Source organism: Ornithodoros turicata, chromosome 9, assembly GCF_037126465.1.
Source record: "Ornithodoros turicata isolate Travis chromosome 9, ASM3712646v1, whole genome shotgun sequence".
Taxonomy (NCBI): domain Eukaryota; kingdom Metazoa; phylum Arthropoda; class Arachnida; order Ixodida; family Argasidae; genus Ornithodoros; species Ornithodoros turicata.
In genome coordinates this window covers 35,544,101-35,559,254 of record NC_088209.1, presented here as the reverse complement: position 1 = coordinate 35,559,254, position 15,154 = coordinate 35,544,101, and the positions used below count along the sequence as shown (strand labels likewise).

General features: G+C 47.6%; 2 protein-coding genes across 2 annotated transcripts; one reads left to right on the top strand and one right to left on the bottom strand.

Annotated features, from left to right (window-relative positions):
- Positions 1–949: 949 nt before the first annotated feature.
- LOC135368767 (dehydrogenase/reductase SDR family member 12-like) lies at positions 950–3,957 on the bottom strand. The gene is made up of 9 exons (XM_064602275.1): positions 3,755–3,957; positions 3,386–3,519; positions 3,223–3,305; positions 2,891–2,986; positions 2,606–2,687; positions 2,434–2,495; positions 2,171–2,369; positions 1,329–1,466; positions 950–1,242 (listed from the first exon to the last, which is right to left on the bottom strand). The coding sequence occupies exons 1-9, from the start codon at positions 3,811–3,813 to the stop codon at positions 1,127–1,129; spliced, it is 969 nt and encodes a 322-aa protein (XP_064458345.1). The 5' UTR covers positions 3,814–3,957; the 3' UTR covers positions 950–1,126.
- A 3,777-nt stretch (positions 3,958–7,734) lies between these two features.
- Positions 7,735–11,559, top strand: LOC135367931 (probable glutamate receptor). The gene is made up of 8 exons (XM_064601025.1): positions 7,735–7,804; positions 8,032–8,135; positions 8,613–8,703; positions 8,770–8,931; positions 9,917–10,076; positions 10,439–10,659; positions 10,716–11,005; positions 11,094–11,559. The coding sequence occupies exons 2-8, from the start codon at positions 8,104–8,106 to the stop codon at positions 11,317–11,319; spliced, it is 1,182 nt and encodes a 393-aa protein (XP_064457095.1). The 5' UTR covers positions 7,735–7,804; positions 8,032–8,103; the 3' UTR covers positions 11,320–11,559.
- The last annotated feature ends 3,595 nt before the right edge of the window (positions 11,560–15,154 follow it).

Genomic DNA, 15,154 nt, shown 5'->3' with positions numbered 1-15,154 from the left:
CGTCTCAAACCGGTTGCTTGATCGCTTGGCAAGGCAGAAACCGGAAGTCGCCGACAGTGATGCTCTAGCTTAAAATTCAATTTTAATTAGAGCCTGAACTTTTAGGGTTTAACCCGTTTCTTCCCCGAATTTTTGCAAACGGAATTGAAGGTTGCCTATTTAGGGTGACACCCCGAATTTTACCCGGCAAATTGCCCTCACTGACATATCTGTAGGAATGTACACTAGCTTGTTTGGCAGCAAACCAGCACAGTTCGTTTGAGTAATAGAGCCCGATTTCTCCCCAAATTTAGCATACTGGAAGTTTTCCCACTCGAATTCGCGTGAATTTAGAGCACACGTTGATTTTCCAGATTTCTACCCCCCCCCCCCCCCCAAATTGGGACAAAAATATTTCCCGAAAACTTCAGGCTCTAATTGTAATTAACCGGGTGCAAATTTCATTGAAATATTTTACGCTGTGACTCTGACCATTCTAAGAAAGCTTGCGAGTCTGTCTGCTTAAGTTTCGTTTGTGTCTAAACTGTCGCTTCAAGCTTGCCTTTTCTTTTTTTTTTTGCACTTGGGCCCCTACCTGGAAGCTGACAAAAACACTGTCAGCCATAGTGGAATCACAGAACACAACACAACACATGATTCACACAAATGTGTTCATCACAGATCACATTACGCTCAAATACTTTGAAATTTACTGAAATTAGTTTGGGCGCTGAAACCCTGAGCCAATGGGAGTGGTGTACATGGGGAGGGAAACAAGCACGATTGCAGCTTTAAGCTGGTTCCGTTTTGTCGAAGCATTTTGTCGGAGATCCGCAGGAAGCACCTCTCAAGATGGGGGTCGAGTCTGTACAAATTCAGTGACGTACAAAAGCACCTTCTGCCTTTCACAGCAGGTGCTGTTTGCTGGTGGTGGAGTCGAAGTTGGTAAGATGTCAAACATTTGCCAATGTCAGTTCTGACATATCTGTCTTTATGTCACAAAAATGAAGGTATGCGAAATACAGTATCTGCATCACTAAGGCACATTTCAAACCCTCCGCCTCCCCATGTGACCTGAAGCTGGATAAAATTGCACAGGTGCAGTGGGCAGCGGACCTACCTGTCTGCTCACCGTCATTAACAAAGCTCACTCCAGGTTCAACCCTTTGACAAAGTCATGGAGTCTCCTCATGAAGTACTTTTCATCTTCAAGGCTTGTCTTTGTTTTCCCAAGTGGCAAATGTGGACAGGTTGTCTTTCGGTCTGAAAAAAAAAAGGGGGGGGGGGGGGGAGACGGAAACGCATTATGTTAAGGATAACAAGGGACGTTCTGTAAACCTATTGCTTGCCTTGAAAAAACATTCCGCTTGAATGCTTCAACGCAGCACGAGATATGGCCAACCAAAGTACTGTATCTACAGCCTCTTCCACTGTTCGACACGAGACATTTATCTTCCCAAGCACTTTGGGCACAACAGCTTTCACGCCTGAAATTTAACATATTGGCGGCAGCTCCTATAATGCGAAGTACACTTCCCGTATTTTCTCGAATCTAAGACCACTTTCTTTTTTTTTTTTTTAATCTCGTGTTCCAAAGTCTCGGGGGGGTCATCTTAGATTCCAACATCCGTGACACAACGAGGTCAGGGGAGGGGTGGGAGCGGGCGGTGCGACCTATGCAACGTGTTGCGGTTGTCAGTGCCAGCAGCGTTCATTCACTGCATGGTGTCGTCGCTCTGCTGCGTTTGAACGCAAAGTTATCGCTTTCGTCACTGAATGTGACAACAATTTAGTGGCTGCAAGGCGGTTCCAAGCATTGGAAGCAAATGTTAGAAGATTACTGAAGCAACAGGGAGAGATCAAGAATTGTGCCAAAAGCAGTGGATCTTGGACGCTTGGTGCGATGTGCCTGAAGACGTTGTCGTGAGCGATTTTTAAAAATTATGGCTCGTCTAACGCTTTCGACGGAACCGAGGACAATGAGCTGTGGGCAGATAGGGACAAAGAAAATGGCGACGAAGAAAGCAGTGATGAATAAATGGTAATGTGCACCATTTACAAGTGCCTCTCAATCTCTGTGTATTTATTTATTTTCAAATTCGCGTACCCTGAACTTCGGGGGGTCGTCTTAGATTCGAGGAAATACGGTATAGCATCTACGTGGCCGCATGTTTATGTCGCATAAACTTGCCGTTAGGTTCCAACCATCCCGGATGCATGGCTGAGAAATGAATCCCCGGGTATGCCTCGGCGTAGTGTTCTGTCATGACCACCTGTTGCCTTTTTGTTTGAGCAAAAGCGGCGACGCCGTCATATGGGAACATTTGCTCAAACTGCAGGTCGGTGGGGTTCAGCTTGTGCATCAGCAGACAGCCGCAAGTCACAATCACCTGGGTAAGAAACAACTTCTCGTTGTATCAGCCGTTCGAGGTGTCTCCTGTACATGACACTTACCACACGTGGCTCGTAGCTCTCATTCAGTAATGGCACAAGGTTCGAAATCAGTAAGTGGAGGCCTGCAGCAATGACAAACAGTTAATTTTACAATTGTAAGGGAATATCAAATATTATATAAATCAATTCCACACCACCGCGATTAGAAAAAAAAAAAGAGTGTCCAACATACCCAAAGTATTTGTCGCAAATGTTTTTTCAATACCATCGGCACCGATTTCACGGTCTTCGCTCATTGCCGACACACAGTTTACCTGGAAAAATACCTTAGCACGTAAATTATAAATATTCTACAAAGGCTTCGTAAGTTTTGCTTGTGGCATTAGTTCAAATACCCCCCATGCGTCACTATGTTTAAATAAACCACTGTTGCTTCCATACTGCAATGCAGTAAAAAGTCACAGGGTTTTCCCAAGTTATCCACCAGTCTTTTTACATTTATAAGGGTCTGCCTTACCAACACATTTAATGCAGAATGTGTATTTGCAAACGACTTTGCAAAGCTCGCTGCCTCTTGCACAGATGATAGGTCCACCACGTGAATATAAATGCACTAGAGAAAAGGAAGGACAAAATATTCAGGATAACTCTGACAATCATAATTTTACATTTTCTGGTAAAAAGGAATGACACACTTCCTCTGTGGCCAACTCCTAATAACACTAGAGAATTACAGCACGCCGTGCTGAGTTTGTTAGCTTACGTGATTACACACTGAAATCAAGGGCATGTGATATGTACACATAAAAATGTATGACAAAAGGTTGGTCGTACCCACAGACTGCTCACCTCTTTACTTGTAGCAGCAGCAACAAGTTCTTTCAGGGACTCTCCTCTGTCCTTGTGCTGGCACACGACGTGAACAATTCCCCCTTTATTGATTGGAATGGACTTTGATTTGTGGTACATCTGTCAAATAGAACATGACGCACAGCGTTTCGACGGTCCTTACCCTTTTTTGCCAGCTCCATGACCACAACTCGTCCCAGCGTCCCGGTTGCACCGGTTACCATAAAGACTTTGCCAGTGCAGTCAACATCCAAGTCAAGTAAGTCGAAAGAACGACAAGCTGATTGAAATCCTCCTCTGGAAAGAATACACCTAGATGGTTCACCAACATGCAACGACACACGCGCTTTCATGTTACGTTCTTATGCTTGAGGTTATGGTATCGCTATTACGGCATGACAAGCGTGTTAGGCAGTATAGACTTGGTTTACTAATGCTTCATGTGCCAGGTTACTTCCGCAACAAGCCACCTCGTAAGCTCGAAACTGCATAACATGCGTTCATGTGCGCATCATGTTTAGCCACGCCTCACCTGCTGTATTCCTTCATTCCTTTGGCGAACCATAACATGTTCCTGTATAACGAGGCCATGATATACCAGGTAGCTTTGCTGTGTAGCTGTGACAGTCACCGTGTCAAATCAAATGAGTGTTCAAAAAATGCTACTTTGAGTTGAAAGTTTCTGTCGCAAGCCATTTTCTAGCAGCCGACAGATAAAGGTGGATTGGCTAGGATTCGTAGAGCCCACGCCCACATCTCAGCCAAGCCCGGTCAGTCCGTGCTGCCGCCGCCGTAAATCTGCGCGGTCGATGGCAGTGTGGCCGCCGCCGCCGGCGTACTGAAAAAAAAAAGCATTTTGCGGCGACGGTAGCATCTCCTTGAGCCTGATGACTTCTGGAACAAGGACAAAACGGGCGAAAAACAGTCCATCTCGTCCAGGGCTCTACCAATTGAGCTAAGCTAACACACCTCCCCAGCGACTTCCAAGGGTGCGTCCATCTGAAGGGACCATGGAAGGGACAAATCAACCACACTCTCTCTCTCTGGACTCCACCACTCTCTGGACCGGCAATCCAGAAGATGTGGGTTTGAGTCCTACGGCCTCGCTAACCTTTTCAGTGACTTCCATCTTTCATCGTTAATTTCTTTCAATTTGAGCTTTGTATGTATTTTTCCGTTCTATGTTGTTCCACCCTCAGAACAGCAGTTCTCTCGTGTTATTCTAAGTTCGTTTGAGGCGTTATCGGGAGACAGCCCCTGTGGTTGGTGTTCCGCTTTGATGAAAGCATGCGTCAGCCCGGCAGCAATACAAAAAAGTCTCTAGTCCTCAACGCCAAGTGAGGCAGTGAAGAGAAAGACCAGCATTTTATAACATTGTACTGGATCGTCCAAGCGATTTCTTACAAAAATCATATATGTACAGTAAAACCTCCGAAGTCGGACACCTCCCTACCTCGGACAACTCCCCATGTCGGACAAAATTTCATTGCACGGGCAGGCTCCCATTGAAACTACATGGGGATGAAATTTTCTACGTCGGACACCTCCCTATCTCGGAAGTAGGACAGGGTTTTCCCCTGCTAAGTCGGGCAAAACCCTGGCCAAATTACCTCAATATCGGCCCATCTTTGCACCAAAAAGACCCAAAATGAGCCAGTGGCCTTGACTTTCGCACCTTTTCCCCCCCATATTGGTCTCAGCATTTTCTTGCTATAGCTTTTAGAGTCCAAAAAACAAGTGCTGTAAGTCTACATTGTAATTCTTTGTGTAAGCACTTGTCTTCGGTTTGTCTAGACGCTTTGAGCGCGCACTGCACCAAAGCAATGAAAAGTGGGCTAACGCTTCAGAGACAAGTCCTTGCTGCTCGAAAAGCTCCGCAGGTAATGCCGTTCAGTGGAACGGAATGCCATTGAGTGGAACGGAATTCAATCTACTAAAATCAGTAATAATTATCAGTGAAAGAGTGGGTAGAGGTACCACTACCAGGCACCACCACCAGGTACCACTAAGGACCATAAATTGAAGAAGGGGGACATTTCTGGCAACACAGCTGTGATCTTTTCCATTTTTTGTCTCCCTCATATTCTGTAACTCGGACACTTCTATAAGTAGGACACACTTCGGCTGCACCGCGGGTGACCAACATAGGAAGGTTTCACTGTATAGTTATCACACAAAAAGACTACCGCAATGGCCCTGCAACTGAAAGCACACGCTGCCCGGGAGGTTCTCGTTGCTTGTGCGTCTCCCTTGTGAGACAGGAGCCAATAGCCACCGTATAGCTTCCGTTTTCTGCTGTTCCAAAACTTCAGGAGCTCGCCACTTTCGACATATATGCCGAAGAAGCTAAGATGACCGTGCCTTTCGCCTTTGACAGTGTGCGTGGTGAGAACAGACGTTGTAGATTACCTTTCTGCAAGATCGCCCAGGCATCCCTTCGAATATCCTGCTTTCGGTACAGCTATTGGAAGATCAGTTGCCTCACAGTACTCCTCCACTGACCCGCCGGAAGTCCACTGTAGTGGGGGACTCCTTGGAACATCCTTGGTTATTTTCAGGTTCTGCAATCTCGAGTCAAGCAAGCAGAGACGCCGTGATTGCGCGGTCACTGAAAGCCGACGCCTCAAATCCTTCCAGCTTTTCAGCTCTTTTCAGTTTTCTGAGAAGCTCATCACTGCCGTCCACAAAATCACCGAGACATTCTTTTAGTTCGCTTCGAATGGAGAACAGATAGAATGTGCAGCCTTTTGTACGGAATGTCTTCAGGAACCCAAGAATTGAGTTCGTTTATCGAGGTCCATTCCACTTGACTTGGCAAAAGAATGGTATATCTACCATGGATTGCACCTTTTCAGGGACCATCGTTCACTGTGCTCTCAAACATTCTCAGTGTGCTGTGCAAGCGGGCTAGCTGTGTACTCGTGATCAGTTGCCACTGACGTCAGCATGTAATAACATTCGTCGGCAAGCATGTCGCCAACGATGGACATACGAGGATATGGCGAATATGGCGCTGGGCTGCTACTTCCTCAACTTTATATGGACTGCGCGTACTATGGACGTACACTTAGCGAAGCGACCGCAGAGCCGTAGCTGTATAGCAAAGTCGTCCACAAGAATGCAATTATGACCATGACCGGTGCACAAGTGCTGCTTAGGTTTTGCCAACGAGGCACTCTGTAGAGTTATTGCAGAAATCGTGTAATTATAATGATGACGTATAGTTACGTAGAAAAGTGAGATGGAGCATGTTCACAGCAAGGGAGAGAAGGGTGGATTTATTTTTCAATTTCTCTGTGCCTATTCGTTTACCTCGCACTGCAGTACACGGCAGTTGTTTCAACGAAAACACCCTAGGATTGGTGGCGTGAACCTTTAATGTCTCGTACTAGCTAAACGCTCCAGTGGCGCTCCCACGCGGCCTCAATGTACAAGGTATAGTAATCACTTTCACCAGTTAGTATGTCTCTTCAAATATTGTTGAATGTTAAATTAGCATTCACCATATAATACCATATATCACGATGAACGGAACAAGAGATAAGAAACACGGTATGAACGGGGAGCGCGGAAGGCAATCAGGAATAACAACTTCATCTTGGATACGAAGGTGCCTCTCTGACTGCAGATCAGCCGAAGCCTTTGCGAACAAAGTAGATTATAGCATCTGCCGCTGCCTCTGCAGTGCAAACATCATCAGTGAACACAAAGACTATACGCGTGCCGATTGCTATCGGCAATGATTTAGCCAGTCACTGCATAGATAAGGAATTGCTGAAGGCTGTTCATATAGTGGCCGTTCTGTACCGCAAGGGACTTGTAGCGGTATAGATTCATCAGTCATTCTGATAACCCTCAACCACGAGTTGACGTTTGTAATGGCCGTTGTATCATATTTAGAGAACGAGTTCAGCATTATAAATGTTATATCCACGCTGGTTATATCGATAGGGCTCCACATAAATATACGCACTTGAGCGTGCTTCGCGAGGAGGGACCATTTCACGTCTGACACATAGCCACAGCTGAAGCCGTAGCTGAAGCCACAGGACATAGGATGGTGAGTGCTACAACGACAACTTTACATTACTTTACTGCTTTGAAGCAGTAACCTCAAATCTGATGGTGGTGGTGATGGCGTGCTATTTCCGAGCGGTCTGCCAGCTGGTGTGGCAGCATGTTGCTCGGGAGGGGGGGGATTGTGCGTCCTGGGCCGACTTCACAAGGAACTGTGACGATATTTGTCTTAAAGCCGCCGATATTTCGAACACAGACTGCCCGATATACCGGCGGCTTTCCGAATCGACGGATTTTCGACTAACTTTACCAAGTTCGTCCAGTAATGGTTATAGTAACAGTAATAGTTATAGTAAGTTTGTGTAGTTCGTATAGTAGTAATAGTTCATAGTAACCGCATGCGAGGTAGCTGGTGTATAATTGCAACGACGGCAGCAGCAACTCTGGAACATGTACGAAATGTACGAATGTGACTTAGAAGCTGATTTCTCCTACGCAGCCCAACTCGTGGCACAAGTACAAGGCCCTGCACGTTAACCGAACCATACGCTTCACTTCCACAACGGCAAGTATCTCATAAGCCGCAGTATAGGTAGAAGGAATACATAGTTCTGTTTCTCTCAAGTATTGGATAGAGCGCGCAGGGGATCATCTCAAGCTTCACGCGTTGTATACCCCAAAATTTCTGGTGCTATAGTGGTCTTCAAGAAAACTGCACTTTTTTTTTTTTTTTTTCAATGGCTCTCTAGAAACTTCATCAGCACAGTAAGATTGACGCTGATTGTGTTGCAGTGGCCTCCTTACTCGATACCAGTGTTTGATGAGGACAACAGACGGAGGCTGTGGGGAATATCAGGTTCCATCATGGACAACATCACCACATCCATGGGACTAGAGTATGTCACCCTTAGTGTCACCCTTGTACCGATTGCACAACAGTCTTCTATACGTTAAAATACCACTATACGGACTAATACCCCTGCTACGCGCGCACGAAAAATGACATTAAGTGTTCAATGGCTTCAGACTTAATGCCATTCGTGCGGTGCCACACGGAGATATCTAAGGCCTAAACTATGAGCTCAACTGGAACGAAAACTGTGAGGTAAGAGTACTGAGAGCTCAGGCTATCGAATAGATACATTTTCTGAGATTGCAGCTCCACTGCTTTATAGTAAATTTAAAACAAAGATGCCATACGCCAACAATTCATTCCATATCAGAATCAACGCGCCCTTGTGAATCGTCTCTCATAATCTGAGTGCTCGTGTATTTCGTGCTTGTGGTGAGTGAGCGCTCTAGCTGGTTGCCTAGCTGAGCCCAACCGAATACACGGTGCATGCACAGCCCTGATTTGTGTATCACATTTGCAGGTACGAGGTGAAGGTCCCCGAGGACAACCAGTGGGGATACCGTAGCCCGAACGGTACTTGGACCGGGATGCTCGGTGACCTCGAGAGAAACGTACACGTCTTATTTCTTCTACGTGGATACGCACTCTCTGAACTTTCATTTACCCCGCGTATGCAGGAGAGCGATCTGGCCGTGGGTCCGTTCGTGTTGACTCACGCCACTGCCGAAACGTTCCCGCACGGAGACATCTACATACTCAACGATTTCCTCATCCTGGCCGGAATCAAACATCCTTTCGTAACGCAGGTCTTCACCACCGTTTCAGCATTTGATCTCCAGGTACCCGCAACTTATGCGTGCTTCGATGTACGTATTGCCACAGTGAGGACTACGCTTCCCAATCTTTTTGGCTGGTGGAACCCCCCCGGCGGAACCCGGGGCAATTTGAGATTGCACGCGGAACCCTGAGACAGAGAGGAGCTCTGTAGGAAATAGCTCCGTGAGAGCCAGTAGAAATACGCGGAAATGTTTAGGGACGAGAGTTTTCTTTCTGTCCAGTAGCTTAAACGCTGTCAAAAAGAGTCCGCGTTCCGTTGCAAACCAGGTATAGCCTGACCATTCCGGCGTTCCGTTTAGACCACTATAGGGGGCACGCTGCGAATCTAGCTGAGTTCAGTTCCTTGCAACTCGCCTTCTGCAATACTGCCGGCGTGCTTTCTGGTATTCTGACCAGCGCGCTCCCTCCTTCCCTCCAGTGTACGAGAGCTCGGAAGAATAGATCTCTACCCGAGAAACGTCATCATGACGTCGGTAGACAGACTGAAACCGAAACAAATCGGAAGATGAGGGCTGGGTTCCACGAATGGGCACTTGTTCGCCGCCTCCTATTAAAAGAAAAGTAGGACCGAAGGTCGCGTCCCTCTCAGGGACCATCGCAATCCCCTCAAGACCGTCGCTTTCGGGCGCGACCTTGTTCGCCACTAGCTTTGAACGTAGTTCAACTCTACCAAATTGGTGGCGCTGTCGAACCCTATGACGTCATATGTTTACAAACAGGGAGAGGTCTATTGCAGTCTGCAGATCACACAGTTCCTCATATTTTTCCAGATTGCTCATGGAGCAGTTAGCGGACCCTTTAGCAGCCCAATTTCCAGCGTGTGCGCTTGCAGAAGCGGTCTCCCCCTTTTTCGTCGTGTCTATATATACCGTCCGTTTTCATCAAGCCCGGGCTGCAACGTTCATGCCCATTCTGAGGGTGCCCGAACAGAGCATTTCACACATACAGAGTAGCCTGCTCTGAATAATCGAGCGCTGTCTTTTGTAGATGTGGCTGTTAGTGATACTGTTCCTGTTGGTGCTGAGTGCTGTGTCGATGGCCCTCGTGGAGGTCTCCCCTCAGACGCAGAGCTCCAGAATGACCACCAACCAATGGGAAATTTACGCGGAGCTCCTGCTCACCTTCTTCGCTGGAGCCATGCAAGAGGGTAAAAAAATCGCATTTATTTTGTTCCACATTATGAATCGACCCTGCTCAAAAGTCTCAGTATGCAAAACACAAATGCCGTCAGTGAACATTACACACATCCACGGACTTTCGAAAGAAAGAACCCGCGAAACTTCATAGTTTCGGATTCTCCAAGAGTAGGTGACGTCACTGGGGGTCTCCTAACGACAGTTTGTAAAAAGGATATGGTTACTGACGACGCAGAACTGTACCCTTTCATGCGTGCCTGCGAGTATCCTATAGACACGGACACCCTATATAGACGCATCCTAGAGTATTCTAGACACCCGTATATACGTAGCATCGCCCCTTGAGGTACGCGACAGCAAAATTGTCTTGCAGCTCACCCGTTGCGCGGAGTACCGTCGAGGTCTGTCCACTGTCTCTTCTTACTGTGGATGACAAGCTGTATTTTCCTCATGAACTTCTTTACGGCCAACCTGAGTGCCAGCCTCATGGTCAAAACGGAGGCGCCGCGCATTCGCAAAGTCGCCGACGTCCTCAAGACGCCGAACAAGAGAATCCTCCTGTTCGCCAACAGCGGATTCCAGGATCTCCTCCTGGTAATCATTCGAGTATATGGTACCGGAAAGATGCAGAGGCGCTGTCTGTAACGCAGTATACGGACGTGGAGTCGTACCGCCACGTGTACGAGCAAGTGCAGAGAACCCGAGGCGAAATGCCGCCCGAGCTGGTTTTCACCGACCAGCACTTCACGGATGTCATCGAGGAAAGAGCAATCATACTACAAGAATGGCTCACGTTTCGCGACCAAGTGGCACGCAACTGTCCTCGACTCAAAGGTCGAGGATTCATGTACCTCAGCGAAGAGAGCCTCACTAGCCTCGCCATTGGTTGGTACATTAGGCCGGGCTTCGACCCCCTCCTTCACAGGGAGTTCAACATCAGGTATTGCCAAACGTTTTGTTGTTGTACTTTCATGGAGTTAAACGAAATGTTGATGAATATGATGAAACACTCACGCGTATGCACGCAGGCTCAGGTGGATTACAGAGTCAGGACTCGCCGACAAGTTCCTGGAGGACGTTTCCCCCGGAGGCGGGGACTGCTGGCTACGTCACAGCGACAAGGGGGACATGGAGCATCGCATTCTAGACTTCAGCGACTTGCGTCCCATCTTCGTGCTCCACGTGGTCCTCTCCTCTGGCGCCATCCTTGCGCTTGTGGTGGAACTCTACAAAACCAACAGGGGGTCGCGCTGATCGGTCGCGCGGGTTACGTTTTGTGTCACGAAATGTGTGAATATTCCCTTTGTACGTCTACCATCACAAAATTTTGTAGCAGCGCTACTCCGGCGAAGAATGTTTGCGATTCCTCGAAGCGCCAGTGTTGTAAGACCACCGATAACTGTGGGTGACAAGCGAGACGACGTTAACGAAACGTGGTACATGTGCAGCCATCGATAATTAATTATGCCGATTGCTATGTATGTACTGGCTGGACATTGCGAATCATTGTGTTCCTGCATGGAATTGGCTCTGGCAAAACTTTCCTTATTGCGACATAAATCGTTGCGGCCACTCCGGATTATTCAGCTGTCTACGGCTCTGGAGCAAGGCTACTGGAAAGAGGACACCGCGTCGAAGGGTGGAACATAGGCACGCTCCAGACGGTCTCTGCTGAGTCCATGAACGACAAAGTCTTTGAGTGTTGCGCGCAAGGCAATTACAACATCAGCACATTGCACAAGATTCGGCTGCTGTGCGTGGTATATATTACTTAGAATTAATCAATGACAGATTAGAATACACTGTTGAGTACACCCAAAGCTTTAGACAAAACTTTGAACGCAGAACCTTGACGGAAGTCCCGTTTACACATTCGAAATAGAAATGGACTGGTGACGTGAACAGTAAAGGGCGGAAGCCGACTACAACAGCACAGCGGCCACCTAACGACAACAAAGGCAATGCCAACCTAGGTTGGAATTGGTGCTCGTTAGTGCGCGGTGCTCGAAGGACAATAAAGCTTCGGGGCGGAAATAACTACAAATGGAGGGGCGCTATCTTTATCGTGGTCCCCTGACGCGCTGGACCGTGGAGTTGCTTACATCACTCAAAGGCCATACTGTGGGCCCTGAGCTAAGTGTAGCGTGGTTTAACCCCGGCCCTATGCAAAATAACTGGCGCGTACGCACCACAGGATATCGGTAAGACCTAACAGAAGTAGCACAGGAACATAATGTAAAACAACGCGCGAAAGGCCGCCAGTCCATCTACCCTCACGTGTCTGAACTATCAAACGTAAATATGACGCGCAAAGAAGAGAAGCCGGAACTAGTAGTTCCGTCCTGTCTACATTTGATTTAAACCAACTCGCTCGCACCAGTGCTCTCCCGGGTCCGAACTATGGACCTGCGGCCCTATTTATTGGAAGTTTTTCAAATACGCGGATTGCTTGTACATGAACGCTGCATGCTGGTGGTCTTCCTAGCAGTTTCTTTTCAGCAGCTCCATCTGTAAGTCTTACTTGCCAGTGGCGTCTCGTTCTGTCCGTCGTCAGTCCGGTTACCTGAGGCCAGCCTTAGGACCACCAGCAGTCACTGCAAGGTGCGCAGGACGGAGAATATCGTTTATATTCACTGCTGCCGCTGCTTAGGAAGAAAAGAGGCAACTGTGCTGCACGCCATCATCCCGTTTTCTTTATATATGTTTATTTTTATTTATTTTTTTGCAGTAAGTGGTACACTGTAAGGTGGAGAGGGAGGACTTAGGTGCATTGCCATAACCACTGCAGAGATTGGGAGTACTACGTATCAGAGGTCAGGGGACTACAATGGGGAGTAACTGCAATCTAGGGGACTAAAAGCTGAACTGCTCCCCAATTTACCCGTTTTCTTATAGTGTGGTTGTGGCGCAACTGGGAAAACTCGCGCCTGCCTCGTGCGCCAGCAATGTATCATACTGCAAAAGCAGACGCTCTAACGTAAGACGAGAGACACGGGCGAATCGATGCACAACCAAATTGTGACGTAGTTCAAATCTAGCTATAGAAGCACAGGTGGAAAAATAGCTACAGGGGAGGACAAAGCTGTCAACACCAATGGAGACGACGGAATCAAAATTCTGTCGCCGAGAAAGAAATCAACTGCAATCGAAGTAGTTCTGAAGCTTCGCATGGTACAGTGGAAATTCTCGGATCTGCGATCTGCGGTACGCCACCGATTTACACATCAGCTTCAAGTGTACTACCACGTGGTGCCGCGTTGCTTGAGATCCAGGACAAGCAGGTCACGCGCGTATTCTACTCGCTTTCATGGTACCCACAAGAGACATTGGTGATGCGACTACAAGAGGAACCAGATAGGTGAAGGTGACAACAGCAAGGGTAACGCTCAGAAATCAGTTGTACTCAACGTAAACCTCAATCTCTCTCTGTGATGAGGGGGGGGGGGGGGGATAATGTTTGTGGAAGGTGCGTCAGTCCGCTCTCTCTCAACATTCTGCGCATGAGAGGAGGTAAAGTGAAGAGAAACCGCGTGACGACACTCGATCCTGTCCAATCACAGGGCATTCGTAGGCCTCGCTTCAAGGGACCTCTCACAGGAAAGGGAGACGAGCGTCTCACGTTTGGATCCCCGTATTTGGGAGAAGGACCAATGAGGTCACTCCCACGGCACAGGAGGAAGGAGGGAAACTGCAGAGCTGCGCAGACAGTTGACGTATTTGCAAAGCGTATTGGCGGCTGGGTGCCCCAGGGGGATGGGAGCGCTATGAGGGGTGAATGAGGTGAGGAACAGATGATGGTGGTACAAGACCACCAGAGAGGAGTGCTCTGGAAATCGGGTAGTCCCACAGAGATACCCACCAAAGAAAACATACGCGCGAGGGCATTCCTCCGTTAATCCTCATTGGGGTGTGCTCCTAGTGCCACAGTATATGTACTGTCATCAAGAAGAGAACCTACCACCCTGTACCACGTCAACCGCCAGGAGAACTGACTGAGTTATTTCGTGATGTTCTTTGTCTGCCTGTGTTGGGCGATATTTAACGTGTCTATATACAGGGTGTTTCACCTTAGGTGATAAAAAATTCTAACTGGGGACGTACTCGCCGGACGACTGTGGGACTTTCGCCGATTACCTTCTGGAAACTTTTGCCGCCATTGAGGAAGTCTTTGGACAATTTTGAATTGCGGCAATTTTTTTCAATTGAACTTTGAAAATTGCCAAGCGAATCTTTTTTTTTTCTTTTTACGGAAATATGAAGTCCTCCACGAATAACCAGAGACCCAACAAAAATTATGCCCAGTATCGCAACAGATATAGTCGAAAAAAATTAGTGAAAATTACGCTTTAGCCCCAACTCCTTGATTTGCGCAAAGAAGCGCGCGCGACATGTGCGTCTAGAGGAGGAAGTGTCACCGCTTCTTGTTTTACCTTTCTTTCCCTGGTTTCACCTTGATGCTTGTGACTCCAGTCTTATCACAAGGAAGGCAAAACAAATGAAGGCGGGGACACTTCCTCCTCTAGACGCACATGCGGCGTGCGCTTCTTTGCGTAAATCAAGCAGGCGGGGCTAAAGCGTAATTTTCACTAATTTTTTCCGACTATTTCTGTTGCGATATTGCGCATAATTTTTGTTGGGTCTGTGGTTATCCGTGGAGGACTTCATATTTCTGTAAAAAAGAAAGTGAGGTTCGCTTGGCAATTTTCAAAGTTCAATTGAAAAAATAAATTTCTCGCAATTGGAAATTTTCCAAAGTCTTCCTCAATGGTGGCAAAAGTGTCCAGAAGGTAATTGCCGGAAGTCCCACAATCCTCCGGCGAGTACGTCACCAGTTAGAGTTTTTTATCACGTTAGGTGAAACACCCTGTATAGTGCAATATTGAAATTTGCTGGCCAGTGATTCTTCCAGACGTGAGTGGGAATTTTCCGCGACACGCAGCCGTTTTCCATGATTTTATCTCGCATTTTATAGCCTCGGTATACCTGACTCGTCACAGCCGTCCGGTCGGCAACTTCTGTTATCTTTATGTAGTGTCACGCGGCAGCGAGAGAAGCCCGGAGAAAGACCTGGCACGAAAATATGGTGTTT